We start from the raw sequence: 17,665 nt of genomic DNA, 5'->3' as shown, positions 1-17,665 counted from the left end.
TGTATGTACACCTGGCATCCCTGGTTCTTTGTTCTGTTGTGTATGTTCCATTACTCTTGTACATTCTTGAACTTAAATACAAAAACAGCATATCCAGGAGCATAAGTTTATGGAATTATATCAAGCCCTCAAAAGAAGCAAGATTTCTACTGAGAAAGAGAGAATAGAAGAGATTGTACTTTGTAAAAATGTCTATTTAGGGCACATGCAAAGAAGCCATGGGAGAAACAACTAGCAGTGACAAATAAGGATATGCCGTGGTGTTAGGCTCCTCCCCATGCCTGTCTCTGAAGCCCTGCCTTTAGAGTGTGGAGTATTGGCAGAGGGCTGGGAGAGACACTAAGGCGGGTGAAGCAGCGACGTGTGTGTTTCTGGTGGGCCGAGAAAGCCGCCAAGTGACCTGCCACTGAGTGTGTGTGAGTGCATGTGCATATGTGTGCACGCCATGTTGAGATGTGGGTTCTGCCTGGGCCTTGCCTTCTGGATGTGCTACATGCAGATTATTGCTGCTGTCTTGTTTTGGCCACCACCTGCCACCGAGGTTCCAAAGACGCCTACTGCGGAGGACCGTCCTGGTACCGGGCAGGATGGGGAGAGTCTGTCCAGTGTAGGGAAGGAGATCATGAATGTGGCCAATGGGATTCAAGACTTTGTAAGGAAATGGGACCTGGAGACACCTGAGAGTGATGCTGCCCGAGCCACTTCTCAAGCAGGAGGTGATCATGTATCCATCACTCGTCAAGTGAGAGGAGGTGGGCATCTGAAGGACCAGGGCACACAGGTTTCTGTTACTGGGCAACCAGATGATGGTCATATGATTGACTCAGGTATGGCTGTCACCGTTTCCCAGACTGACTTTGACACACCCACTGCAGTAACTCGGCAAACAGAAAATAATCAGAGCACAACCATCCCTCTTAAAGGTGAAGAAGATGGAAACCTAACTGACCTGGTCATAACCTCTGTGGTAGGTCAGCAACCAGAGAACAATCAGAGCCCAACCATAACTCTTAAAGGAGAAGAGGATGGAAACCTGACTGACCTGGTTACAACCACTTTGGTAACTCAGCAACCAGAGATCAATCAGAACACAACCATCACTCTTAAAGATGAAGAAGAGGAACACCTGGTTCACCTCATCACAACCTCTGCAGTAATGCAGCAACCGGAGAACAATCAGAGGACAGCCATCACTCTTAATGGGGAAGGAGATGGAAACTTGACTGACCTGGTCACAATTGCTGCAGTAACTTGGCCACCGGAGAAAAATCAGAGCACAGCCATCACTCTTAAAGGGGAAGGTGTTGGAAACCTGACTGACCTGGTTACAGCCTCTTTGGTAACTCAACAACCAGACAACAATCTGATCACAACCATCACTCTTAGAGGGGAAGAAGATGGAGTCCTGACTGACATGGCCAAACCCTTTGCGGTAACTCCACAACCAGAGAACAATCAGAGCACAACCATTAATCTTCAAGGGGAAGGCATTGAAAATGTGACTGCCCTGGTCAAAATGTCTGCAGTAACTCAGCAACCAGAGAACAATCAGATCACAACCATCACTCTTAAAGGGGAAGGAGATGGAGACCTGACTGACCTGGCCACAATCTCTGAGGTAACTCCTCAACCAGAGTACAATCAGAGCACAAGCATTACTCTTAAAGGGGAAGGCCTTGGAAACGTGACTGACCTGGTCACAACGTCTGCAGTAACTCAGCAACCAGAAAACAATCAGATCACAACCATCACTCTTAAAGGGGAAGAAGACGGAAACCTGACTGACCTGGCCGCAACCTCTGCAGTAACCCCACAACCAGAGAACAATCAGAGCACAACCATCAAACCTAAAGGGGAGAGACATGAACAATTGACTGACAGGGGCACAGTTTCTTCTATCAGACAAGAAAGTGTTACCAGTCAACCGTGGACCATAGCAGAAGGACTTCACCTGGCTGATAATATGTCATTAGTGCAGGGTGTATCCAGTAGCTGGGGATTGTCTGAGCCTGGTTCTGCTTTTGGATCTGAGTCTGTGTTCTCACGGACAGAGATGCAGCACAGCACACCTATCCCTGGTGGTGCTTCGGGCCATGTGAGGTTTGTAAGCAGCTTTGCTGCTGAGAAACAGGTAGAGGAGCTCAGCCTGGAGAAGACTAACTTCTCCCAAATTACTGCAGACAAGCCTGACACCACAGCGATGCAGAATCACACTGGTAAATACCTCTACCAAAGCCTTGTGTTTTTCCTTAGTTTAATTCCTTTGTTTAATCGCCATGGCATTGCATATTCCAGAAAGTTCCTGGTCTAATGTAACCCTCTCATCAATCATTTGCATGCCTTTAATGTGCGGTTACATGCAAAATCAAGATGCATTTGTTTTCTCCCTGTTACTAAGGCTTAAGAATGTCCAAATGTCCCCACAATGTGATAAAAAACCTGTTATTTTGATGTTGTGAGGACCATTTTTTCAGTACCCACAATTCAGTTTTATAAAGATCTACAATCAAGAAAGTAAAAATGCCAAATGACTTCTATTTTGTTTGGTTACTTATGGTTAAGGTTAGGACTGGGTAGGGGTTAAAGTTGTCATTGTTGGGATTAGGGATCTGCCCATAGAAATGAATGGACATTCAGGTCTATGTGTGTGTGTGTGTGTGTGTGTGGGTTTGACATTCCCCAGGTTCAATACTCCGCATAATATCTGAATATCAGCTGAATAGTTTCATCATTGATTTGAAAATATCCAGTGGTATTTTCCAATGTTTCCTGAATGATACTGCAGGCAGTGAATCAGGTTTTATCAGTCTGGTCTCCTCTCAGAAAAATTGGAAGTGGTTAATCAACCCACTGGTTACCACCCCCCCCAACCGTTTTACTGGTCTATGACATTTTTGTAAAATGTAAAACACTCCACAAACATCAAAAGGTTTGGAAACCCTACTTTTGTAAAGAAAGCTGCTGCCAGATGACCTCGGGTTACCATGATCTACTTATTCATAGAAGGATCTCTAATCTTAAAAGCAGCAATGGGCTCATAAGAAAGACGCCTTTGTCTGTCAGGAAGTGCGAGTCACTGGCTTTGGCCCTCATTCAGTGTGGTATGCTGGCTGTCTCTCTTTCCTTACACTGAGTGGTTTTTTTGAGCTGTCCCCTTGCCTTGGGGTGTATGTTATCTCCAGTTAATGGTGTCATTTTCTGGTCCTATATGCAGTACAGTTGCTTTCTCTTATACTTTATCCCTTATACCTCACTTAGTGTTTGCCTGCCTGCAGACCCTTGTTCAGTGCTTTCAGTAAACACTGGTTGAACAGTAAATTGGATGAAAGACTTTTTTCTACTGGGGTGTGGGCCGTGGGCACTACTATCAGAACAAATAGAGCTGCTGGGGGCTTCTTCTCTGTGTCACGCTCACATTCACGCTCCAATAGTAGGAGTGATTCTGTGTCTGGGAGCTGTTTCCTGTCGCATTGACCTCTCAGTGTCTCAGTGGGCAGCGTGTGAACCGCTGCTCTGTGTCATTTATATAACCACCCCAAGGACATGATCTGTATGTCCGTTAGTGGAAAAACTCAATTTGAACTGACTGAACCTTAAAAATAGTGTCACCAGTGAAAATGTGAACCAAAGAGCCAAATGCTAAAGTACTTCATAAGTACAGAAAAGACATGAGTAGGTGATAAAAGGCATAACAACATAAGAAGTTCACAAACTTGCTTCCCTACAAGGTGGACTCAATGCCATTTTCAGAGCTAAAGTTTTTTGTTGTTTATACAAACAAGGGTAAATGTCAGCTCCTGGGTAAGGATGTCTGCTTAAAGTGTCCGGTGGAGATTCAGTAAGCTCCAGTAGAGACTAGAAATTCGTCATATGGTCTTAGAGACCATTTTTGGTTGGTAAGTGAGCGAGGATTGCCTTGGGGACCGAACATCTACAGTGTACATCTGGGTTTCTCCAGATGTTGCCCTTTCCCATGGATAATGGCACAGCTGTGTCAGAAGACTGATACTATCTCCAAGTCAACTGTCACTTTCCCACCTAACTACTAGAATTGGACTTCTGGATCTTGACCAAAAATACATTTTCCCATATTGTTAGATCTCAAGGGAGCATAGTCAGGTATGCTGCACTCCATCTACACTGAGTTTGACATCCTGACACTGTTGAGACTGTGTAGAATGAAAGTACCTTGCTGCCTCTGTCAACATCAGCACTGGCTTTTCATGATATTGTATGAGCCCATGGCTGCATTTCTGAGTAGAGTGGAGGGGATTTTCACAGGTTGTGACATCAAATATGTTAGACTGGCAATGGCAGGGTATATCGAACAGAGCAGCAGTGTCTGGCGATGCAAGAAAATGGCCATTCGTGTGGGAGTGTGTGATGAACATCAATTGGCCCTGGGTGCTGTGATGAAACTGCAAGTGCAGAGAGTTGGCAGTGGGCACGAGGGGGCTAGATAAGAGCAGCTCAGCCAAATGGCATCAGTACGTGGATGGCTCTTCTCAAAATATACATTCTACGTAGCTCTGGTTCACATGGGTGTCAGTTACAGTGAGCCGTGAGCCTCTAACAGCTGGAGAAGCATGTGGCCTGATGTGCAGAAATGCATAAACTCCTGGACATAATTGGCTGGTGAACGAAATCTGCAGTTTTATACAGATGCCAGGGCATGATTAATCATGGACATGTTTTTGTTTCTGGAGGATATTTTGATCTCATGTTAAATGAAATGATAGTGTACATTTTACTCACCTAGCTCTGAGAAACTTTTTATTTAAGATGTGGTATCTATCTATATAGCAGTGGTATCTATTAAGGTTTTCTATCACTCCCCAAAACTCCACATCCCAGCTGAAGTCTTGCTTTCCCCACTCCCCCACAGGTAACACTGGCGTGTCCCTACTGCAGCTAATAATGGGCATGTCTGCGGTCACGTGTGCCCTCAGCCCTGTGTTTGGCCCGAAGATGCCCATGAGTCATCTGGCACGCTCTTACTTGCCTGGCACTTTCTACCGCGACTTCTCCCTGCTTCTTCACCTTCGGCCAACATCACCCAAGGCAGGCGTGGTCTTCTCAGTCACAGATTCTGGCCAGCACCTCCTGCTGGTGGGGCTCAAGCTGTCAGCCGTGCAAAATGAAACTCGCCAGCTGCAGTTTTTCTACACGCAGCCAGGGTCTGATGCCTCCCACCTTGCTGCCAGCTTCCCTCTGCCTGTGCCTACTGACAGCTGGACCCGCCTGGCACTTGCTGTAGTTGGAAACCAGGCTGTACTCTATGTCAACTGTGATCCAGAGCCCATCACAAGACACTTCAAGCGTGGCCCTGGTACCATCAAGTTGAAGGCCTGTGCCAGTATATTTGTGGGAAGCGCTGGGAGGGTGGACCCTGACAACTTTGTGGTACGTACCTTACATCGGTTACTGAGATGGTTGGGCACTGGGGGGAAATAACAGATTTAATGGTATGTGGACCCATCCCTGGTAGGCATCAAGGGGACACAAAGGTCACATTAAGCCACCACAGAAGGGCCCACTGACTGTCCTGGGGGGGCAGGACTGTGAATTTAGTCCAGACAGACACAGAGAAAATACTGTGAGCTGTCGCTCGGAAATTCCTGCAAACAATCATGGCAGAGTCTGGTATGGGGTAGAATTCATCAGAGGGGCTGAAAGATTACTTTGTGCCTTTGAGAAAAGCGGTGGGTAACTCTGGAAATCCAGACACCCAGCAGATTTAATTACACTGGCTAGTCCTGGAAGAGCCTCTCTGATCTTTGATAGGGAACAGTCTGCACCAAACACATTAATTGAATACAAAACATATGTATGTTTGTTAGAAATTAGAAAATTATCAGAGGAAATCTCACATTTATTTACAGAAAGTTTAAAATGCATCACAATCTGTGGATGAAGTGGTGGACCTCTGCATGCAGACAGTTGGTTAAGTGGTGGATCTCTGTGTGCTGACAGTCAGCCAATTGGGGCATCTTTGCATGCTTATGGTCAGTTATGTGGTGGATTTCGGCATGCTGATTGTCAGTCAAGAGGTGGATCTCTGTGTGCTGACGATCAAATAGGATATCTTTGGTGCTGATGGTTGAAAATAACATGCTTCCAGGGTTTGATCGAGGACCTGAGGCTAGTGGGAAATCCACAGGCAGCCCAGCGGTACTGTGAGGATGAGGATGATTCAGATATGGTGAGGGGCTTACCTTTGCTCTGGTGTCCTTCTGTGTTTGCTTTTAATATAATCTTCTAAGTGCTGTATTTTTCCCTTGCGTTGCAGGCCTCTGGTGAATCCGGAAGTGGTGATGGGAACATGGCTCAGATGGAAATGGTACTGCCTCCTTAGTGGAGAGAGAACTTTACTGTTATGGAGACATCACATTTCTACTTGCTCATTTGGTGCATTTTCCCTATTATTAATGTATTTAGAATGAATCCTGTAACTGGGCTCTTCTCACAGTTTGGCCCCTGGCCCCAGGCACATCTTTCCAGTCCAGCCCAGTTATTGTATTAACTGCAGTACTGAGCATGGCTTGTGATGCTCTGGGTGCCTGATACCCCTGGAAGCAAGGGACAGGACATGGTCACATACAGAGTTTCACTCCATGTTATAAATGCCTTCTTATTGTTTCTGTTGTGGAGCCTCATCGATTATTTTTATTAGTGATTTTTTTTTAAAGCTTCCAGCTTTTCTAGGACTCCTCAGTGCACTCAGGGCTGGAATGCTCAGTGCTTTTAGTGTTGATGCATTCTGCACACTCAGAGCCAGCATGTTCAGCGCTTTCAGAGCTGGAATTTTCAGGGCAATCAGGGCTAGGGTGTTCAGGGCACTCAGAGCTGGGGTATTCAGTGTTCTCAGAGCCATATGTTCAGGGCACTCGGGGCTGGCATGTTTAATGCCTGGCTGGGAGTGCATGACAAACGGCAGCTCCGATGCATTCCAGTGTAACATAATATTGTTTCATCCATCCATAGATGATACAAGTATAAGGAGCACATTTGTGGTTTACCCCACAGGATACATGACCAGCTCCAAGGTACAAAAGCATTTCCTCCACTGGGAGTGACCCTCCAGCTGCCTGGCCCCTGATTATAGAGCCTGGGTGAAGGAGCTGTTCCTTCCTGTTCCTGGAGAGCTTTGAGGAGAGCAGGGACACAATGTAATATCAGCTCAGATGTGTGGCCAAAGTATGCCTTGCTTACTTTGTCTTTGTTCTCGTTTTCTCTATATAGACAACACCTTCACCTCTGCATACCATTCAGCAGCTACCACTGACACTGGTACATTGTCAAGAAGAAAAAGCCAGACTCAAAGAGAGAGGTTAGGCTCAGGTTGTCCCTGTGGTGATGGAATATGCCATGAGGTCATCTAGCTGCTCTAAGGAAAAAGAACATGAAGATGACTGCTAATAAGTGTCCTTTCGTTTGTGTGGCACAGGATCACAGTCAGCTCCCTCTAGTGGATATATGTATAGGACTTTATTTTAAACACACTAATATAATTTGCCCTTTGGTGGTTCAGCCTTTCCACCTTTTTACTTTAATGAAACCTGCCAGAATTAAATGTGTTTAGGTTGAGCATGTGTATTCAAAGGCTCCAGTGAACTAAAGAAAAATATCATGTCATTCTGCCAAAAGGTCCCCTTTTTTCTACATTTTACTTAAGAATTTTGAAGCATTTATTGAAATTTAGTATTGCTATTTATATTGCATGACTTATGTTCACTTACATTTCCAGCCCAGTAAAGGTGATACTAAGCATTACTTTGACTCATTTTTGCTCTAGTTGGGCTCATTTGCTTTGATCACTTCATTAAAGGTTTGAAGGGTGACCCTGGGCCCCCCGGTCCTCCAGGGCCCTCTGGCCCACCAGGGCCCATTATGGAGATTCATGGGAACAGCTCTGTGGTCCAACCAGGACCCAGGGGCCCACCGGGACCACCCGGACTCCCGGGTCCAGCTGGGCCTCCTGGAATGGACGGACGGCCAGTGAGTGCAATACCCCTCCCCACCCCTTACCTATCAAGGTCATTGGTGTGTTGCCTGCCCCCCAATTTTAGGAAAGAAAATACTTGGTTCATAAGATGTTTGTTTGTAAAAGCTGGGACAAGTCACAGCAACTGAGTGAATTTGTATTGCTCGATGAAAATTGTGTTATATATATAAGATGTGTTGTGTAATATTTAATAAGTGATGGTAATTATAAAATAGTTTTCTTTTCTTAAAATGATTTCCCTCATTTATAGGGTAGCTGTGGAAGAAATGTCAGGCCTGTAAGTATATATATTTTAATGTTCGCAATCAAGGCATAATGTTCAGAATTGCTTCACTCTCACAGCGGTTGTTGTTCAATTCATATATGCTATCACTTGGTAGCATTATTAGAAATCATGGTGTGGTTTTATTGCTATGCTGAGAACTCAAAGTTATACACAGGGGCGTCAGTATTCTGAGGGGGCCCAATTACATTGTGCGTGGCAGACAAAAATAGGTAATGATGCAATTTTCTGTAATTTAACATATGTTCAAAGACTGGAAGGATTGATTATTTTAAAACTTCACTGAATGATTTCTGTGGCTAAGTAATCTAAGTAAACTTTATATTAGAGTAAATACTATATATATATATATACATTATATATATATATTTATTTATTTTTTTCATGTCAATTAGTTGCGCTGTTATTGAAAATGACAATCACTTATTCACTCGCTTCAACTCCAGCTTTTACACTGTAAGAGCTAAATCTTGTCTGCTTCACCCAGAAATTTTAAGGGGCATAAATCCACATTAAGTGACTATATCGACAATGCAAATAATTTAGAGAACATAGATTCCTAACATAATGCTAATTGCTGAAATTTGATTTTGTGGCTTTCATTTCCCAAACCACTTCATTTTGTTCCCTTACCATCAAATCGGCTATTGATCTCACCTAAGATAACCTGCCTCTTGCACTGTCAGCCTCCTGACTGAGGACAGGAGGCCAGAATCCTAAACATGGATTGATGGCTAACTCAATATATCGGATATAGCGGACTCGCATATAACGGAATTTCGCTTATAATGGACAAACAATTTGGCATAATTCTAATTGTAGATATCTGAAATTGCATTTTTACTACTCATAATATGAATTCTGTATATCCGTAAAGACATTTTTGATAGTCACAATGTATTTCGGATATTCGAAATTACATTATGGATATCTAAAATGGTGGTATCCTTTCGGATATCTGAAATTAATATTATGACTAGTAACAATTGGATTGTAAATACCTGAAATGGGAGTTTTTCCTAGTAAGAATTAATTGAATTGCAGATATCCAGAATGAACATTCTGGATATCTGAAATATAATTGTGGATATCTGAAATTAAAAGCCCAATAGACATGGATGGCAAAAGTAATTTCTCCTAGGAAGAATGACGATGTGGATATCTGAAATGACAATTGTGGATAGGAAGAATGTCATTGTGGATATCTGAAATATTCTTTTTGACTAGGAAGAATTGAATTAGAGATATCTGCAATACATATCCAGTCTAGCGATTAAATGTTATAATGGCTTGCCATATCCAGCGCAGATACATAATCGGGATTATTAATAGTCACGCATCTGGTCAGGTAAAGTTGGATTACTACATGTACAATATAATAATCTATACGACAAGTGTGTCTGCTGGGGTGTGGCATGAGTAAATGGTGTCCTATAGTTGTGTTCTGGGCATAGAGCAACTCTGGATATAACGGACTTTGGATATAACGGACTGTTTTGCCAGGTCCCTTGAAGTCCGTTATAAATGGATTTTATTGTATGCCTATATTTCTCTAATGCAATTGCTATTCATTTTCACACATGTGTGAAGAGGGGGGTGATGCTGATGCTGTACTAATTCAACAACCTACCATTAATCCCTTGCTGATCAGTGTGAAGCTGGCAAGAATAAGGGGGACACTTTTGGTTGCTATATAGATAGATAGATAGATAGATAGGACTTTATTGATCCCACAGTGGGGAAATTTGTGCGTTACCAGAGCTCTACACAGAATAAGAATACAAGAAAAAAAGAAAAAATAAATAATAAAAAATACAATAAGATCAACACTAAATACAGCAGTAGTGCCTATGTACACCCATACACAGTATGTAATATATGGATAGTGGGTTGTGGGAAAAAGTGCAAGTAATAATAAATAACTATTTCACTATAAGGTGCCTTATGTATGAAGTGGTAAGTAGTGGTGACCATAGAGGTAAGTATCTGGGTGACTTATGACATCATGATATGTTATAGAGTCTAACTGCTGTCGGGATGAATGATCTGCGAAAGCGCTCCTTTCTGCAGCGAGGGTGTATCAGTCTCTGACTGAAGGAGCTGCTCAGCACACTCACAGTCTCGTGCAGAGGGTGATGTGGGTTGTTCATGATGGATGTCAGCTTTGCTAACATCCTCCTCTCACCCACCACCTCCACAGTCTCCAGAGGGCATCCCAGCACAGAGCTAGACTTCCGCACCAATTTGTTAATCCTGCTTCTGTCCCTTTCCGTGCATCCGCTCCCCCAGCAGGCCACTGCATAGAAAAGGGCGGATGCTACCACAGAATCGTAGAATGTCCTTAACAGGGTCCTGCATACTCCGAAGGACCTCAGTCTCCTCAGCAGGTAGAGTCGACTCTGGCCCTTCTTATACAGGACGTCTGTATTTGTTGTCCAGTCCAGTTTATTGGTGAGGTGAACACCCAGGTACTTGTAAGAGTCCACTACCTCAATGACTTTTCCCTGGATGCTCACCGTTGTTGGAGGGGGTGCCTTCCTCCTAAAATCTATGACCATCTCCTTCGTCTTGCTGGCGTTGATTTGGAGAGCATTAGTCTCGCACCAGCCGACAAAGTCACTGATGACCCCCCTGTATTCCTGATCGTTCCTGTCTGATACGCATCCGATGATGGCTGTATCATCCGAGAACTTTTGTAGGTGGCACTGGTCTGAATTATAACGGAAGTCAGAAGTGTACAGGCTGAACAGGAAGGGTGAGATATCCGCTTATTGTGTAAAAGAAAAGGTTAGGTTTTCATATGCGATTAATGCATTTAACCCTTGTGCACGGTTAAAGTCTTTATTTTAATAAATCCATTATTTTAAGCTTTGCATGGGAACCCATACTTCAAATAAGCATCAGCAGAAAGTTTGTTAGGGTTTAAACATACCGCCCCATGGCAAAATTAGCCTATGATATTTAACAAAGGTCAAATGTACTTGCATAAAAATAAATAAAGGATTGTGCCAACTTCAAACCTACATGAAAATATTCTAGGAACTCCACTTGAAAAAAAAATACGTCCCAGATATATGAGTCAGCAAAAAGATTGCTGGGTTTTAAACATAGTCCCCCCAGTGTGAAATTAAGCCTGATTTCACATAGGTTTTTAACATTTCACAAAGGTCAAATATACACTCACCTAAAGGATTATTAGGAACACCTGTTCAATTTCTCATTAATGCAATTATCTAATCAACCAATCACATGGCAATTGCTTCAATGCATTTAGGGGTGTGGTCCTGGTCAAGACAATCTCCTGAACTCCAAACTGAATGTCAGAATGGGAAAGAAAGGTGATTTAAGCAATTTTGAGCATGGCATGGTTGTTGGTGCCAGACGGGCCGGTCTGAGTATTTCACAATCTGCTCAGTTACTGGGATTTTCACACACAACCATTTCTACGGTTTACAAAGAATGGTGTGCAAAGGAAAAACATCCAGTATGCGGCAGTCCTGTGGGCGAAAATGCCTTGTTGATGCTAGAGGTCAGAGGAGAATGGGCCGACTGATTCAAGCTGATAGAAGAGCAACTTTGACTGAAATAACCACTCGTTACAACCGAGGTATGCAGCAAAGCATTTGTGAAGCCAGAACACGCACAACCTTGAGGCAGATGGGCTACAACAGCAGAAGACCCCACCGGGTACCACTCATCTCCACTACAAATAGGAAAAAGAGGCTACAATTTGCACGAGCTCACCAAAATTGGACAGTTGAAGACTGGAAAAATGTTGCCTGATCTGATGAGTCTCGATTTCTGTTGAGACATTCAAATGGTAGAGTCAGAATTTGGTGTAAACAGAATGAGAACATGGATCCATCATGCCTTGTTACCACTGTGCAGGCTGGTGGTGGTGGTGTAATGGTGTGGGGGATGTTTTCTTGGCACACTTTAGGCCCCTTAGTGCCAATTGGGCATCGTTTAAATGCCACGGCCTACCTGAGCATTGTTTCTGACCATGTCCATCCCTTTATGACCACCATGTACCCATCCTCTGATGGCTACTTCCAGCAGGATAATGCACCATGTCACAAAGCTCGAATCATTTCAAATTGGTTTCTTGAACATGACAATGAGTTCACTGTACTAAAATGGCCCCCACAGTCACCGGATCTCAACCCAATAGAGCATCTTTGGGATGTGGTGGAACGGGAGCTTCGTGCCCTGGATGTGCATCCCACAAATCTCCATCAACTGCAAGATGCTATCCTATCAATATGGGCCAACATTTCTAAAGAATGCTTTCAGCACCTTGTTCAATCAATGCCACATAGAATTAAGGCAGTTCTGAAGGCGAAAGGGGGTCAAACACCGTATTAGTATGGTGTTCCTAATAATCCTTTAGGTGAGTGTATATGCATAATACAAATCTGATGTTTTGAGCCAGCTTCAGTCCTACTCAAATACATTCTGTAACTGTGTCACCAAGAAGTTTGCTGGATATTATATATAGTTCCCCCCCAAGGGGAACAAATCTGAAGGGATGTCCCAGCTTCAGATATAATTTACAAATAAGGATGAAATATACAGTATTTATTAGTTAAGTTATTTTTATGGAAAAATTTATTTTCATGCTTCAGGGAGCACGGAGCATTTGACAGAAGCGCAGGAAGCAAGAAGTCGAGGCGAACACAGGGTTTAATAGGAACAGCAACGATAGGGACAGGCAAAACACTGGGTAACATTACAATGACCGGACTGGGGAAACAAACGGAAACGCGGACTAAATACGATGGACTAATTGACAACGATCGGGAACAGCTGATAAACACAGTTAATCCACACGGGGTTAACGAGGGGGCGTGACACACGAGAGGAGCGGACGATCGGGGCATGACATGAATAAGCAAATTTTATAACTGATATAAATATGTAAAAATATATGATACAATGGTACCTCAGTTTCTTAAAAACTTTAAGATTTCTTAAAAGTCAAACCAACCAGTTCGAAAAAAATTTACCTAGAACTCGCTCTGAATCTCAGAAGTCAAACCGTGAACGCAGACCTAAGATAACTTGAACACGCGGGGAAAGGAGTCACGCGGCACATCTCTCAGCGGAAACAAAGGGTAACACTTCAGTCTCAGCCTCACATTCGCTGTGATAGCATCGTGCATGTTTACACTAGCTGAATATATATATTTAGACAGTAAAAATACATTTAGACAATGATAGACAGTAACAGTAATTATTATAATTAATAATAAACCATTAATACATTTAATTATAATAATATTGTCGTACCCAGCAGGGAACGGAAAGGAGACAAAGGCGCAGACTCCAGGGTATCGGGGAATACGGGGTTTAATTACAGATAAGGCAGGCAAAACACAGACGGACAATACAATGACCAGACTGAGGAAACAAACTGAAACACGGACTAAATAAAGAAGACTAATGACAACAACCAGAAACAGCTGATCGCAGGGGGATTACAAATGGGGTTAACAAGGGGGCGTGACACATGGAAGGAGTGGACGATCAGGGCAGGGCACATTGTTCGGATACATTTATTTTCTTACTTTAAAAATTACTGTTTTGATAAATGTGCTTAGATGTGTTTAGTACAGTATATGCTCTTCTTGTTTTATCCGGTTCATTTTGTGTTTAAATGCTAAAAAAACATATTTTGGTGTAATTTTTTGGGGCCGGGAACCAATTAATTGGTTTTCCATTATTTCTTATGGGGAAAATTCGATCAGAACTCAAACTTCTTAGGATGTGATCCGTAGTTCTGAACGGATTAAGTTCGAGTTCTGAGGTACCACTGTATTATTTTTATCTTCTATCCACCAATGAGGCTGAAAGGAATTTGCTTTCGCTATGAGAAACACAGCAAAATCTGGATGTATCTCACAAAGCTGCAAATCACATTGATATTGCAGAGCGTAGAAGTTCTTACTTTGAAAAATACTTTTGTTATAACTGTCATGCCCTGCTCGTCCGATCCTCCTGTGTGCTACGCTCCCTCATTAACCTAGTGTGGAATCCCCACAATTACCAGCTGTTTCGTGTTATTCCGATTAGTCCTGTGTATTTCAGTCCACGTTCGAGTACGTTTCCCTAGGTCTGTCATTGAAGTCTTGTTCCTCGTACTGCTGTTTTCTTGAATAAACCCCTAATTCCTGACTCTCTGTCTCCTTGCTCCTGCTTCCCCGTACGCGATCCTGACAATAACCATGATAATGGAGGTACTTCATTCATTAATCTTGCTTATTCTTGCTAGGTTTATGGTACTCTGTTGCTGCCTCAATGCATATAATAGCAATAATAATAATAATATGTTTATTTCAGACCCAAGTACCATGTGTATTTAGCGGGACCACAGGGGGGCGTGTAAGTTGTCACGGGGGCACTGGCCTCCCCTGGCCACCCCCTAGAACCGCCCCTGCCCCCACCATTCATGGGGTGTGCTGCTTGGAGACCCCTCAAAAAAATCAGGATATTCTGCCTACCCAGCTGCCTGTGATGCCTCTACTACCTGTGATGTCCTTCTGGCCAGCCCTACTGCTGTACCACTGTTAATCCTACCTGCTATCACCTATTTGCCCTCCACATTTAGACTTGAATCTTAGAATTTGGACTGTGTAAATTAGGATTTTGCCATCTTGTTCATTTGATGACTTTTGACTTGGCTCCTGGAGGATGGGCTTCCTAATTGAGACTGGTTTTTCCCTTCTGGGGAGTATTTTTTTTTGAGACAATGTAATGTTGTGAAAATGTGCTAAACAAATAAAATTGAATTGAACTGAAAAATTATGTCACAGAAACCCTCTTTCATGTGTGTTTCCTCCAGAGCCCTGTGGGACCTCAGGGCTTCCCAGGAAACCCAGGCAGTCCAGGAGTCAAAGGTCAAAAGGTAAGGAGACTTATGTATGTTAGTATTTGTCAGGCTTAATGTGGAGAAATCTTTCTGCAATTGAAATACTCGGTAGACCTCAGGTGTGGGTTGAAAGCCTCTGTCAAGCTGCTCCGTGATCTTATGCACTCATCTACCTTTAGGGAGAACCAGGAGAGGGGTGGCCTGGCCCCACAGGACCATCAGGGCCCCCAGGACTGCCGGGACAGCTTCTGTATGACAAATCGGTGAGCCAGCCAAGTGGTTTTTGGACCTGTGCTCAGCCTCTATAGGGATGTTGGAAGTAAGCTGAGTTACATGAGCAAAACTTCTCTGCTAAATGTACACCTGTGAGCATGGTGTAACACATGTGTTTATAGCTTTTATTTGACATAAATTATTTACATGTGATGTGTCATATGTGACAGTGTGTGTTATTGATGAATGTTTTCAATTTTAAGACGTTTGCAGACATGGAGGGCTCTGGACTTCTCGATCTGGAGAGTTTACGTGTAAGTCTGCAAACTGCATAAAGAGTCTCTCAAACTGACTGTGGCTCAGGCCTCCCTTTCTACGACCTTACAAGGGTCATAGATATCACAAGTGAGCCTGTGTTGTACACTCTAGAATAACCAGCACTTCATTTTATGGCTTATCTGGGCCAATATTGGACAGAACACAGTATTTGCACAGATTTGTACACCATGAAACAGGAGTATAATTTTGCCTCATAGTCAGCAGTTGTCCCATCATATCTCTATAAAGTGCAAAACCATTAACCATTATTGGGTCTGCTTCTAGGGTCCACCAGGCCCTCCTGGTCCACCAGGGCCCCCAGGACCCCCCACATCTGTGGGGCCACATGGAATACCTTTATTTGGACCCACAGGCCCTCTAGAAAAGGACAGCGCCCTTGGCTTGCAGGTGCTTACCACAGGGGTTCATGAAAGGCCAGTAGTCATGGGTGCATGTGCATGTCTGTGAATGTGCATGCCTGTACATGTGTATGCCAGTGCATGACTGTGAATGTCCATATCTGTATATGTCCATGCCTTTGTATGTGCATGCCTGCCAGTGGCGACTGCCCTAAGACTACAAGGAAAGCTCCGCCTCCTCAAAAATGTAATGAAAAATTTTGTCAAATATTTACTGTTGTATTTACAGTGCTATTACAAAAGGCATGCTAGAACGTGGTCAACTATGGCTAGTTTGGTCAGAATCAGCAATAATTTCTCACAGGGCGTCCAATGTGATTTTTTTTTCTCTGACATTACATTCCTGTGACAGCACGACCCAGTAAAAGCTGGACTTCAATGGCACTTCTGTTTCCAGTGCAGCAAAGATAGACGTTCATTGAACAAATGCTTCAAAACTTCATTTATTGGGAAGCTCAGCATCTCTGGGAGTAAATGGGGCAGTGGGCAGGCCGTGATGATTGGAGGAACTGTCAAAGTGGCTGGACCTCTTTTTGATTGACAGTGTTTTTTAATTATACTTCAGCTTTGGAACATTTCAAGTTCAATCCTATGCGGATTTTGGACAAATGAAGTCTTTTCATCTTTCGATTGTCATTTGTACATATCCTACTGTAAGTACAAAACATAAATATAGTATTCTTGAATTTGCTCCTTGTTTTGTTAGTAAGGTTCGTTCATAAGTAGATTAGTTTATTTCAAACTAGGTCGTGAAGGGAGGGACTAGCCAGCCAGCTAGCTGACAGATTTTGTTAGGCCTAAAATGTGCTTTCCCTGTTTGAAGGACCACCAGCTGCCACTGATGCCTGCATATGTGCATGCCTGTGGATGCACATGCCTGTGTGTATGTATGTCTGTGAATGTGCATTTGTGTGTTTTGTCACATTTTGGTCTATCATTTTTCTTCTCTAATGAAACGTTTTTTGTTTCAGGGTCCCCCTGGCAGAGATGGTCATTCAGGAGCCCCGGGACCCAGAGGAGAAAAGGTGACAGCTGTCCCCCAGCTTTACTTGAAAGGAAAAGAAAATGTATTTGATGAGCTGAACCTGAATTAGCATTCACTGGCTGTCCATGTATTCCATCAGAAGATCTAGACATGCAGAGATGGCAACGGGCTCTTCAGTCCGGTCAAAGCTCCCTTTCTCATTCTGCAGGGGGATGCAGGGGACCGGGGCCTCCCTGGGGCAGTTGGGCAGAAGGTAACAGTTTGGTGGGAAGATGGGATATCCACTAAGGGGCCTCGCTGTGTGTAGAGCATCCTCCCAGTCTCTGGAGCATACTCTGGGCTGAACTCTTACCTAGATACCACAATGATCATGTGAGTCACTCCAAAGCAGAGCATTCAGAAACAAAATTCGATGTTGAATGTGAACGGAGAGCTGGAATACATCAAATTCAATCAAAGTATATAAAAGTTTTATTATGGATATATGGTCAATTTGAATAGCAGCTCTTTTGCACTGATGAACGATGTGAACGGTTAAAGTCCAGGGCCTGGTCTGAAGCTCCCAGGTATCAGT

General features: G+C 43.4%; 1 protein-coding gene across 1 annotated transcript in view; it reads left to right on the top strand.

Moving 5' to 3' along the window:
* Positions 1–308: 308 nt before the first annotated feature.
* LOC111842908 (uncharacterized) overlaps positions 309–17,665 on the top strand; it is a 40,758-nt gene continuing 23,401 nt past the window's right edge. Inside the window, exons 1-13 of the mRNA XM_023810008.2 lie at positions 309–2,216; positions 4,886–5,403; positions 6,122–6,202; positions 6,290–6,340; positions 7,243–7,330; positions 7,829–7,998; positions 8,256–8,282; positions 15,130–15,192; positions 15,336–15,419; positions 15,633–15,683; positions 15,973–16,095; positions 17,078–17,131; positions 17,300–17,344. Of these exons, the coding sequence (XP_023665776.2) occupies positions 425–2,216; positions 4,886–5,403; positions 6,122–6,202; positions 6,290–6,340; positions 7,243–7,330; positions 7,829–7,998; positions 8,256–8,282; positions 15,130–15,192; positions 15,336–15,419; positions 15,633–15,683; positions 15,973–16,095; positions 17,078–17,131; positions 17,300–17,344 (3,147 nt within the window). The 5' untranslated portion in view covers positions 309–424. The remainder of the gene's footprint in view (positions 2,217–4,885; positions 5,404–6,121; positions 6,203–6,289; positions 6,341–7,242; positions 7,331–7,828; positions 7,999–8,255; positions 8,283–15,129; positions 15,193–15,335; positions 15,420–15,632; positions 15,684–15,972; positions 16,096–17,077; positions 17,132–17,299; positions 17,345–17,665) is intronic.

This window comes from Paramormyrops kingsleyae, chromosome 1 (assembly GCF_048594095.1).
Source record: "Paramormyrops kingsleyae isolate MSU_618 chromosome 1, PKINGS_0.4, whole genome shotgun sequence".
In the NCBI taxonomy this organism is placed as follows: Eukaryota; Metazoa; Chordata; class Actinopteri; order Osteoglossiformes; family Mormyridae; genus Paramormyrops; species Paramormyrops kingsleyae.
The sequence above is the reverse complement of the archived record's forward strand: the minus strand, read 5'-3'. Positions and strand labels throughout refer to the sequence as shown.